This window comes from Mchenga conophoros, linkage group LG8 (genome assembly GCF_057382185.1).
Source record: "Mchenga conophoros isolate Kocher_MC1m ecotype Shallow Benthic linkage group LG8, M_conophoros_male_GT1.1, whole genome shotgun sequence".
Lineage (NCBI taxonomy): Eukaryota > Metazoa > Chordata > Actinopteri > Cichliformes > Cichlidae > Mchenga > Mchenga conophoros.
The window spans coordinates 20,881,495-20,894,486 of NC_140533.1; the positions used below are offsets into that span (position 1 = coordinate 20,881,495).

At 40.7% G+C, this 12,992-nt stretch overlaps 1 protein-coding gene across 1 annotated transcript in view; it reads right to left on the minus strand.

Annotated features, from left to right (window-relative positions):
- Positions 1–818: 818 nt before the first annotated feature.
- The window catches only part of adam12a (ADAM metallopeptidase domain 12a), a 79,609-nt gene continuing 67,435 nt past the window's right edge, over positions 819–12,992 (minus strand). The window contains exons 13-23 of the mRNA XM_085284885.1: positions 11,214–11,303; positions 10,839–11,034; positions 10,638–10,746; positions 9,914–10,112; positions 8,360–8,437; positions 6,641–6,749; positions 6,281–6,416; positions 5,908–6,022; positions 4,538–4,798; positions 2,642–2,817; positions 819–2,559 (exon numbers count right to left, since the gene is read on the minus strand). Of these exons, the coding sequence (XP_085141011.1) occupies positions 2,490–2,559; positions 2,642–2,817; positions 4,538–4,798; positions 5,908–6,022; positions 6,281–6,416; positions 6,641–6,749; positions 8,360–8,437; positions 9,914–10,112; positions 10,638–10,746; positions 10,839–11,034; positions 11,214–11,303 (1,539 nt within the window). The 3' untranslated portion in view covers positions 819–2,489. The remainder of the gene's footprint in view (positions 2,560–2,641; positions 2,818–4,537; positions 4,799–5,907; positions 6,023–6,280; positions 6,417–6,640; positions 6,750–8,359; positions 8,438–9,913; positions 10,113–10,637; positions 10,747–10,838; positions 11,035–11,213; positions 11,304–12,992) is intronic.

Sequence of the window (12,992 nt, forward strand, 5' to 3'; positions counted from 1 at the left end):
TTCATTTACAAATCACCTTACCTTTATCAGAGTAATAAATGAAACTATTTCAGCTCCTGATAAACAGCAAATCTGTAAAAAATAGAGCTAAAGCTCCTGAGAGCAGCCAAAAACAGATATGTCAGTAATTTTGATCATTATTTAAAGCTTTTAAACCCAATGTTTAGACACTTCACTGAGGTGACACTACGTCTCACCCACTGACAAATAAAATGTGACTAATTAGAAAATGCTGGCTGAGGCTGATTTCAAAAGCTCATCAGAAACATTTGTCTTCGTTAGCGCGCGGCCTCAATTTCTTATCAACAAGAGATTTCCTCCCCAAAGTTTCCTTTCAGTATCCTTTTAATTACACACAACCACTTAACTCCACCACATCACTGCAAGCGAATCCTGATAGTAAGCAGTTCTATTGATTTAAGCCTTATTTCTATCCCCTATGGAGACCTTGTCAAATTGCTTTAAGAAAAAGGCTCACAGCATTAAAATGAGATAAGCTTTTACAGCAAGTATGAAGCCTTAGACTTTTCTGAAAATAAATGCTGCTCTAAAATGTTAGATCACCCTTATTATAATGTTTATTATTTGAAATGTAATTTAAAATTGGTTTATTAAGCATAAAAAGTGCCAGAGGGTTCTGACACTGAGGTTTTGAAATGTGAAGCTGGATGAAATCTTTTTGTATTTACACTGGCTCAGGCTTGTGGAATGAACATGTCATTGTTTTTTTCAGTTTTGAATCTTTAATTGATGAGTTCAAGTGTCGCCTGTGTTTCTGTGAATGTAATAAAAAAAGCATAAAAAGTCAATAACAAATGTTTTCAGTGTAAAAAACAGGTTTACTAATACTGATTGTTTAAAATACCATGATCAGACACAGACACTTTAAGTGTTTTTTTGTTTTTGTTTTACATATGATGCCTTAAAGAACAATCCTTAACAAAAATTCTCCATGAAAAAAAATGTGCTCACCTGTAACACAACATACAAAGAACATACAATGTAACATACAAACAGGTCTCTATTAGGCATAGACAGACAGCATTGAAAAAGCAAAGTAAATAAAGCAATGCATGTAAAACTAGTGCATTATTATAAAGAGTATCAAAAGTAACAAAATTCTATCCATATCAGTTTTTAGCAGACATATTTGTGAACAACAGCGGTGCTCAAAGGAAATGTTGCTCATTGTGGATGTATATATGTATTTATATATGATGCACTGCAATCCAGCAAAAACATTAAGTAAACCAAAATGATAAAACAGTGTTCATTTTTTAAAAGATTATCTAAAATATGTAAAGTAGAAATGTTAAAAAAAAAAAAAAAAAAAGGAAAACTAAAAAATGAACAGAAGCCCAGATACACTTGAGTGAGTCAGCATATACTGAGTAACCATTAAACATCATTTCTGTGGCAGAATGAAATCTAAAAATGTTTTCTTATCAAGTAAAACTGTCCTTTCCAGTTAGATAAAAACATGACTTAAAATGCACATATGAACACTGCAGCCAGACTTTGGCTGTTTACATGCGAGGAACACCTTTAAGCAAGTCATCAGTGATTCCATGATTTAATCTAGTCCTTGGTGCAGCAAGCATAGAAGGGAAAAAAAATTAAAAACACACATGACCTTTAGCAAAGCAAATATTTCAGATAGGTTTACTCTTTCTGAGGGATACTTTCTTGATCTTGGCTCATTTTAGATCTCTGTACCCGGATCCCTCAAGAGTGCATATTGGGCCTTGCAAATGAAAAGGAAATGGCAAATCAGTGACATTTCACAGTTGAATTTGTTACCTTTCCGTGATAAAAATGACGAAGAAAAAGGAACAGGCCTGGATTTCATTTTTGAGCCAAGAAACGACCCGTCTTCTTGATTGCAGAACGCATCAAAGATCTGTTGTATTAATATCACAATCTCCTTTGCTGCAGTTGTTTCAAGCCTTGTCAGATGGCCCAAAGTTGCTATGCAGAGCGTTACCCTTCAAGAAAACCCCAGTGGATTAAAAAAAAAAAAAAAAATACTACAAATGTTGTTTGATGCTCCCATCTATCATTGCACAACTCTTTTGAAATTCTTCACTTATGACGCAAAACAAAACCACAATGTAAAGGGTTCCCTTCATTTAAACACATTCCACAAAAGCGTCTCCGTTGGCACAATTTCACAGATCGCTCTCCTTCATAAACGTCGGCTGATGTGAAGGCGCGAAACGAAAACAAGTAATTCAAAATTCAAAGTTGCTACCATGTCTTAAAAGTGTCTGGCACAGTGCACTGCGTGGCAATAAATACTGAATATAAATACTTTACATGTACCTGAGCTCAGACTCGTAGCACCATTCAGAGACAGAGCACCAAAAGGGACACGGCAGGTCTCCTGATTCAAAACTCAGAGAAGCCACCACCTTTTTAAGGTTTTTCAGAGTTTTCATAGTGCAAATCTTTTCAGTCTTATCATAACAATGTCCCTTCTGGCCAAAATCTCAGCTGCTGTATTTGACGTTGGCAATAATGCAAGGCTTTGGTAGTGTTGGGGGGTGCTTGGGACTCGGCCTAGAGGAAGAGAAAAGTGGAAAAAAAAAGTTAAAAAAATGTTTCAGCGAGTTAAATATATCCAGGTAAGGTTTGAACCCACCTGTTGAGGTGTGGGATAGGACGTGGAGGTCTGGGTACGGCAGGCACAGGGCCACAGACACTAGGAGGTCCTTGGCCTGCGGTTTGGCTCTGCTGAACAGAGGGACTTCGCACCAGTCGAGACCCCCTTGGATCAGCAGGTAGAGGTTTCTGAGGAGGACTGGGCTTCTCCAATTCCTATTAAAGGACAGACACTTTTAAATAATGATGGAAACTCACCACCAGGTGGCACTAACAGTCAGATAATTATAGCCAATGCCTGCTTTTCTTTGAGCTTTTCTTTGAGGCGCCGACGCTGTCTTCTCTAACCAACTAATAACAGGAAAACTATCATGCTGTTTAAATCTTCTCTAGAATACAGAGATCATGAGTCATTCCCTACTCTTCTCCTGGGCTAAGGAGACATTTCCACAAACACCACAGAGAGAAAGGATCAACAGGGATGAACCTCAGACCTCACACACCCACAAAACAGTCTGTCTAAAACCCCGCTCACTTCCTCAGGTGGAGCTCTCACATTTAACAGTGCTTCAAAGCCCGCAGCAGAGAGATTTCACTCATGACTTATGTTCTTTGTTAACATCCTGGAGCTGCCAAACAGCTGCTAAAGATACAGTTGATGAAGCCTGCTGCCAACAGGAATCACTTTGCCATTTAATAGGAGCAGCTGAGAGGGCCTACTTCTTAAAGTAAAAACAGCCAAGAGCTTCTGTACGCCACATTTTGAACAGGTGTATGAGCTTTTATGAAATCGACGGGTGCTTTTTAAAAATTCTCCAGCAGTCAATACTGTATATTATCAATCTGCTTTTTAGAAGATGTTATCATGCACGCTGTATTGTGCTTTGTGTCTCTGTGTGTTTTTTCTGGCATCTTGTGCAATACACAGCATTTGTCACCTATTGTAACTGTCACCTGGAAGACATTTGTTATATGATTAAATCTTTGTTTTCTCACGTTGTTATTTGTTTTTTATGTATATGGTAGTTTCAACATAAATACATTATAGATATTTAATGCAAAAAAAGAAATTCGGCAGTATTCCTGGGGTCGCTGGGGTTCAATTATGTTCAGTTTTCTTGATCAATTAGTAACAATGGATGACCTTTATGCTTTTTCCACAGGCAAAGGTGACATTTGCAAACGTTTTCGATAATATTCAATGTTACAGAACCGAAACATAAAAGCAGCCAAGGCTGGAAATGAATGCCGACAATTTTTGTCTGATTTCCAACCTTGTTCATCTGAGCCTGAAAGAATCGTGCACCAATGATCTCCAATCAGTTTCTGTCTTTTTAACAACACTCAAACACTCAAATCATTTAGATTGGCTCTTTTTACTTCTGTCTCTTTGGGCTTGAGTACCTCCAAGAGTACAAATCAAATCAGTTTAAAGTCAAATAAGAATTACTATTTGGCTTTCTGTTCCTCTCAGTTTTGAAACCCTGCAATGCCATAACTAAAGCCCATGCAATAACAGTGGCAATAAGTTTGCCACCCTGTGATATTTGTACATACTTGCTCCTTGCAGTTGCTGCCCTCACACGCTCCCCTCCTGTGAGTCTGGCTCCATTTTTATTATTTATGTTGTGGTTTTTGTTGTAGAGTTCAAGCTTTGCTTGGATGGCGCTAGCTCCTGGGCTAACCTCGTTATTTTATGTGACTGTGCATAACTGTCAACATGCCTCTGCTTTTATAGCACACGAAAGAACCATGAAAACAGTCGACATCAAAAAACAGCAATTTGAAAGTGCATCGAACATCATCATTTCCCCGGTTGGGTATTACAGGCCTGGGTAGCGAGTAAAAGCTCCCCAGACACAGCGGTGGCGAAATTACAGTAAGTAACATCATCGAATAAAATGTTTCCAACTGAGGAAACAGGAAATTCACTCACCATGACCATCCTGCAAGAGTTGTGGTGTGATGCACTGTGAAATGACGCCCCTCTGGGTGCGACGTGGATGTGAGGTGGAGGGGCTCGGTGAGGAGGAGGGACTGGGGGTCTCGGTTGCCCAGGGCCAGGGGAGAGGGACACGGTAAGGGAAAGAGGGACTGGGTGGCTAAGGTGAACTGGAGGGCACTGGGGCAGTCTATGCAGGCTGTGGGGAGGGAAGGGGGCCGGTGGGAGCCCCGCCTCTGGCCCTCGGTGAGGAGGCTACAGAGAGATTAAAGTTGAAAGAGTTTGTCAGAAGAGAAACCGTCTGCTTCCTATCAGAAACAATCATGATAATCTCCTCGTCTTCCTCTGCTGTCCTTCCTGATGCTTTCAAAGATACATAAATCAAACACTCCCACTTAGTTGCTCTCTATTCCCCCGAGTCGACATCAGGTGACTTCATAAAGGGAAAAGACCACGACTATCCCATGAGCACTCGCTTGGGCTTCTTAAAAGATGAACACAGCTAAAGAGCCAAAATATGAGTCTTGCTTGATATTTAAACCTGTCCAGATGTGCACAGCTTAAACACAATATAAGACATACAAAGGCAGGCACACATGCATTCAGGCGGCAGTTTAATGCAGCTCCCAACAACTGGAAAATGACCTCACCTGCTCTGTGCCTACATCAAACAGCCTTACATCCTCTCTCTTTTTACCGTTGACCCCAAATGAAAACCACATGCCACTAACTGAAAACACCAATCTCATGGTAATGCACAACAGCTTACTCCACTTGTGTGCCACCCTGCAACACAAAAGGCTCTTCTGACACAGTTTCTCTTATCCTTCAGCAGCCCCTAACTCGATCGATCACGGGTCACTTCCCATTACAAACTAAGTCAGGGCAATAATGTAGGGGGGGAGGTAAAGGCATACAGCGATGTAGGCACACAAGTACAGCAAAATGCGGTTTCTGCCTTGCAATTACGAGCAACAAGATGGCTTTAGAAGTCAACTAAGCAGCTGCATCAACATTCTTCATGTGCAGATGAATCAGTTTCTCTCTTAACAGACAGCTGTTAATGACATGAAATGTATTAGAGTGCCTGAACATGCTGCTCGCCACAGACTCCATTATCACAACCTCCTCTACAAGTCCATATGGAAAAGGATGATTTAATTGGATTTGAATGAGCTGCCATTTGTGTGAAAACAGCACGTCAATCTAGTTGAGAATGATGTGCGCTGTCGAAACAGCTGCGGCATTCCAGGAAAAATAAAACAGCAAGGATAATCTATTGCTGATCCTCCATTTGTCAGAGCCACATCTATTGGTGTGTATGCGATCGGCCGGTCAAAAGCAGATGTGTGCAATCTAGTGACCTTGAAGATGGTGGCACTGTGAGGCAGAGGCGGTGCCGGTCGGGATGGAGAGGTTAAGCTTGCTGATGGAGGCTGGTTAGGAGCTGTTGGTCCACTGATTGCGGCGCTTACTGATCTGTAATATAAAGGAGAAATTATATATCTGTAATTAAATACTTTATTATATTAATCATACACCAGTTACAATAGTAATATAATTTAAACTGTGCAATCAAAAGTAAATTCACCACTGTAATTGGATTCACAGTGTGACCAATCATAAAGACTCGCCCGCTCAATGGCACCTGTTGTTTTCATTTACGGACCTTGATCTGTTACAAAAAAGATGCATTATATCTAGAAATCATTCCACTATTACGGGCTGAAAACACACCTGATCTTCTCTATTGGATTTTTTTTGCTTGTAAATAGAAGTCTCAGTAGAGTTTTTCTCTTGATGCACATGGTCAGACCGGCACCCAGGACGACGAGTAGAGCTACCAGAATGCCCACTGTCAGATTCCCATTGTCTGCTCAGAAACACACACAAAAGTTTTGGGAGTATTCTCCAAGTTTATTCCATTATTACTTCAGAATTTCAGGATTTCTCACATGGAGTTTGTGTCTAAACATAAGTCCACAATTTATTGTATATTATGGTAAAAATGCTGAAAAATGACACTCTGAAAACCTTTAAATTTAATGACCTGAAATGTAATAAATCACTCCTGTGGTGTAACAGCTACTGACTTACCTGCTTGCCTGATCGGACCACTGTCCACACTCCCACCGAAACCTGCCTTGTCACAGAAGGGAGGCGCCCAGTGAGCCTCACAGTGACAGTTCTTGTTGTTATTGCACACCTACAGTATATTAAAAGGACAGTTAACTATTATATGAGACCAAGCGCCCCCCTATTTTTAACACCTTTTACACTCCATACATTTATTATGCTGCTTAAATTTAATAGGTTACAAATGAGTTATGTTTATGCAAAGGGATGCAGAGTGATTCAATACAATATCATAGTAAATTTCTCAATGTTAAAAAAAAATCTCAGAAATTAGAAATTGAGTTGCCGAAAAAAGAAGTAGTAAATTTTCATTTACTTTACAGCAAAGTAACAATTTCTCAAATTTAATACGATAGAATAAGTAAATGTGGGATTTTTGCTTGAGATATAAAGTGGCAGAAATAAGCTTCCTCTGAAGGGTGTCTGAGCTCGCCCTTAAGAGATAGGGTAAGGAGCTCAGTCGTTCGGGAGGGGCTCAAAGTAGAACTGCTGTTCCTCTGCATTAAAATTACCCAGCTGAAGAGGTCTGGGCATTTATCTAAGATGCCTTCTAGACATCTCCTAGGTGAAGTGTTTCGTGGAGATTCGGGACACACTGGAGAGATTACATCTCTCTGCTGGCTTGGCAATGCCTACTGAAAGAACTGCAGGTAATGGCCAGGCAGAGGGAAGTCTGGGCAGATCTGCTAAAACCGATGCCCTCCTACACCCATGACCCAAATAAGCAGTCGAAAACTGATGAATGAACAGATGATAAAATCATTTCCATTCTTTATGTGCCGCATGAAGCAGACAGAATCGACCAACAGCCAGCCCTGCTAGGCTCCGCGTAGCAAAAATGTCTGGTATAAAATTCAGAGCAGACCCTTTCTCTTAAACCACATTTTTATAATCTCTCTCTCCCTCTTCCTGTCGTGCAGGAATGGTGAAGTCTAAGAGGATTCCCTATCTGAGTAATATGGAACAGGTGAGGGCCTCTCTCCAAGGCAACATCTTGATCTAATCTGTACATGCAGAGGTGCCCTGTCTCTTTTTATTTCAGCAAGTAAAACATTCCTTAAAATTTCATAGACATGTCTTATGGCGCTACACAAACAAATATCGCTGTATAACACCCGGACACGTTTCACTTTAACAGACAGTCGCAATTCTTTCGTCTGTATGCATTTGATGAAAGAGCAACTTAAACAGTCACAGTCACAGCCAAAGCCTCTGGGCTTCACCAGGAAATTTAATACTACAAAGCCATACATTTCATCTCTAACAGGACCACCCGTAGACATTTGATGGGTGGCATTTAAGAAAAATCTAATCTCTATTTTCCCCAGCTCAAAGTCAGACTGTGTGTCATTGCTCCGAGGGTTTGGCCAAACAAAGCCGGGCCTTTAGATTTCAACAGATTTTTCGGGACAAGGAAGACTGCCTGATGGTATGATGAATGACCCTTTACGCAGAACAGAAATGAAATCATTATGTCTAATTGATTGAACCTTTCAGCATTCAGAGTGATTGATTGCAAGGCAGTGTAATGGCTCTCTAGCCAGTGTGTACTGGGCATTCTGAACACATTACAGCCCAAACGAGCTGATGTGAAGACGGAATACGGTTTGTTTTAGGATTGACAACTATCACATCGTTTTTTTTCAAACAGCGAAACAGGATGAAACGTACTGTACTCACCCCTCGACCGCTGCACTTGGCCGAACAATCGTGCACACCGAAAACACTGACGTTCTGGCACTGACGATTCAAACACATCTGAAGCAGAAAACGACACGAAAAATCAACAGTGTGAGCTCAAAAACAATGTCAGTAAATTTCCAAACCCTTTCATTTTTAAGGTAAAAACAGACAGAGGCGCTATGCCCTTTCTTTTAATTTGCTTCTGACAGGCACTTCAGCGGTAAATCAGTATAGCATGAAATAAAACGATGTCACCACTGACGGGAATGTATCAGAAATGTATTATATGTCTCCTTAAAGGCACCAGAAACAAAGAGAGTATAGCACAGCAGAATGTGAAGATGAGCTTGGCAGCAGCGGGCACAGAATGTAATGTCTTTGCAGATGAGGGCGGAGGGTAGATCCTCCTTAAGAGTCGAGGCTCATAGAGAGCTAAATTAGACTAAATGGACTAACTGTATCAGCGAAATGACCAATGGCTAGATTGATGAACACTAGGAGATGCCAAATAGACTGAATAATGTTAAGTCAGTTAAGAGTCTGAGCCAGTGCAAGTCTGAAATGACAAAAGGACACGGCTTAAAGAACTCCTCAAAACATCTTAGTCATGGCCTTTCACTCCACCCCTTCTCCACTCTTATTTCTCAGCAATAAGTTTTGTGTTTATATCGACTTACAGATTAGCATTGGTGCTATTACTTTCATATTTGTTTTTGTTGTTATGATTTTGAACCACGTTTTCTCTGTTTTTGTCTCTGTCTGTAGTTACAACCCAAATCAGGGACTGCAACCTATCTAGGCACTCTTCCGAATTATACATCCAAAGAATTGGGACGCAGATTCAGTGTGCTTCCTGTGTTTTACTACAAGCCACTTCCTGTTTTATTTTGGTAACCTTTTTCCATGTATGTCTTTTGTGATTTTTTCACAGCATGTTTATGTTGGATGGAGTTCTCCACCCTGACTGGAAGTTAATAAGCACTTCTCCTTTTCCTTTTTTGGTATGTACCTTAACGCATACATTTTTAGGACAGTGGACCAACCGTTTTTCACATTCAGTGGTTTGATTTGATGTTATTTCATTTCTTGATTACAATGATGATGTTTAATATAAAAGAAAATCACCCTCTCTTTCATTTATAACTGTTCATTAAAAGATCTACCAGTTCTTTCACTGGATAAAGCAAGCCATTTAAGCTCCATTCCCCCTTTATATAGGCTACATTCTTCTGATTGACTGGTCCTCACAAACAGAAGGTCTGAACTGCAGGTAGGTGGGAGTGCTGTGCCCTTGAGATGAGAGTAGACAACCTGTCTGAAACTAACCTTTTAGAGCCTTCAGAAGTCTGAAATGTTGGCCCATAGGGATTATCTGCACATATGCTGACCGCATTATTAAACATGAGGATCCATTGTTGTAACAGTATATATGATAGAAGATATGAAAAGCACAATAGGCATCTTTCATGAACTGCTCATAGAAATAGCAACATCTACTTAATCATAACTGATAAATGTAATGAGACTGAAAGCACAAGCCTTAGCTCTCACCATTTCATCTCCACACTTGGTTCCTGTCAGGACCAAGCCAGGATCAGGCATGTCATCACCCAAGTAGACATGCGTACCTCGGCACAGTATTCTTCCCCCTTCCTGAAGGGGTATGTTGGTTTCAATTGAAACAGCGTTGGTGCCAATTACTGGGCGATTAGCTCCTCCTTGACACTGGATTTTGCCACATTTTGCATCTCTGTAAACAAACACCAAGGGGAATAACAATACAATAATTAAATTACATGTCACTGTTTTGTGGATACGAGGAGCTTTATTTTCATTTTCATCTTTCTCCTTCTGTCCAATTAAAGAAACTGAAGAACAGGCAGCTCGTTTACGCCGTTTCCAGATCACAACTGAGATTTTAGAGACAGAACTTGTTGCATTACATCAAATGACTCTGCAACCCTCAATTAGGACTCCAACTAATGATTATTTTCTATCATCTAATGGATCAGCTACTTGGGGGGAAAAAAGCTTCATAAAACTGAGACACCAATCTGGCATTTTTGCTTTATTTTTCTTAACTACTGAGAAAACTGTGTCAGCCTCATTCAGTCACACAGAGTGGTGCCTAGCATTGAAAAAGTGCTCCTATTTCAATGAGGTATATGCATTTTTTATGAAATAGGTACAATATGCTTTATGTTCCTAACTGCATTCCATAAATCACATGCTATTGAATACATTCACTAGTTTCTATGGCGACATCAGGACTTACCGCACTTCACATTTGGCAAAGGAGCCTTTTGTGTCCTTGCCACAGTTGCCATAAGGGTCTCCTGCTGAGTTGACCCTTTCAAAGCAGATGCCTGGAGCTGGCTTGGCTCCTGCAAGATGCATTAAACACATAAAAAGAAAAAAAATCGCAACAATTGTTGAACTGTTGAGTGTGACGCAGCAAGGGGGATTTTTCACGTACCGTGGCCCCACAGTGTTATGCACTGCTGTTCATGAGTCTGACAAATGCCATTATAACAGTAGCCGTCCACGTTGTGGCAGCCATGGCCATCATGAAGGTAGACGTTGGAGGGACAGTGAGGACTGGTACCGGTGCAAAACTCAGGCAGATCACAAGAGTTGCTGGATTCACGGCACAGTGTGCCTGATGGCTTCAGCTACACGACAACAAAGACAAAGACCCACAGTGAAGCCCAGAGAAATGTGAATTACGCCAAAAAACACATTTCTACTACATCGGATTAAAGGATGTCAAATCAAGTTAATCAGAGAAAATAACTTTTTTGTAAGATGTCTGTAAAAATACTTTGTACTGAAATACTATAACACATATTACCTGACAGTCCTGGCAGCACTGTCCATGTGCACAAACAGCATCTCCTTTCAGAGTGCAGGTGGTGGCATTGCAGCAGGGATTCATACATTCCTTCCGATGGAAAAGAATAGTAAAAGAAGACAAGCAGAGAAAGGAAAAGTAAATAAGAGGGAACAAAAGTGAAGAAGAATTAACTCAGCACAAAGAGATCATATTCACCCCAGAGCAAAAACTCAAATTTTGTTATCAGAGGGGATGCAGCCCTAGCAGGACTGTGTAACGTAGCAACTAAAAAAACCTGAGTGAAGAAAGGAAACAGCAGTTTCTAGGTTTCGAAAAACATCTGACAGGATTTTTTCAGACCCCAGAAACCATGTTGAACTCAATAGTAAAATGAACAGGAGAGAATGGTATTGTATAGCGCTTTTACTAGTCCCTAAGGACCCCAAAGCGCTTTACACAACCAGTCAGCCACCCATTCACACACTGGTGATGGCAAGCTACATTGTAACCACAGCCACCCAGGCTGCCGGACACTGGCACCACCGGGCCCTCTGACCACCACCAGTAGGCAACAGGTGAAGTGTCTTGCCCAAGGACACAACGACCGAGACTGTCCAAGCCGGGGCTCGAACCGGCAACCTTCCAATTACAAGGCGAACTCCCAACTCTTGAGCCACAATCGCCCCATTCCCTGAGAAAAGAAAAGGACACACCCTGCAGAAACCCTAAATAAGCAAGCAAGTGCCAAAATACTTTTTTAAGTTAGCATAACGCTCAAGAATCCAACTAAGACAATGTCTGAGAAGATAACAAAGAAAGACGTAAGTTTAAATGAATGAAACTTTAGATTATATAAACACAGACGATGCTACTTTACAAGAAAATTGTGAAAGACTGATTTGCACAACACTTCCACAGCTAATAACTCCACTTCAGTTCAGGCAGGTGTGACAATAGCAATCAAAAACTTAACCCACACTCTGCTGCCATGATATAAGGCTCACTCAGGTATTCTTCGTATTTTCAGATGCAATTCTTCTGAATACAAATGTAAGCAATCTACAGTAATTACTTTGCTTACTAAACTGGCTCGATAATTTAAATAGGCAAAGGTTATCTTAATTTATATACAACTATTTGGAATATTTAAGTGAAACTTCAGCAATCAACATTCCAAACTGCTCACTTTTTAGCTTGAGTAAAAAACAAACAAACAATCAGGTACATATTTAGTATTGATAAGCCAAGCACTTCTGCAAGGAATCTATAGCAGCCTTAACTCTTCTGGGAAGGCTTGTCTTTCCACAATGTTTAGGAGTATGTTCGTGTGAATTTTTGACCATTCCTCTAAAAGCCTCTCCTCTATTTCATCCCAAAGCTGTTCTTTTGGATTGAAGTCAGGACTCTGTGCAGGCCAGTCAAGTTCTTCCACACCAAACTTCCTCATCCATGTCGCTATGGACGTTTGCTTTGTGCACTGGTGCACGGTCATGTTGGAACAGGAAGGGGCTGTCCCCAAACTGTTCCCACACTACACTGTTCTTGAGTTAATCTGAAGGCCACGGGAAGTTTGGAGGTCTGTAGCTATTAACTCTGTAGAAAGTTGCGCACTATTAGCCTCAGCATCCACTGACCCCGCTTTGTGACTTTACTTGGCTTACCGTTTTATGCCTGAGTTGCTGTCATTCCCTGTCACTTCCACTTTGTTATAATTCCACTATTAGTTGACTGTGGATATTTAGTAGTGAGCACATTTCACACCTGGACTTGTTGCACAGGTGGCATCCTATCATGGTG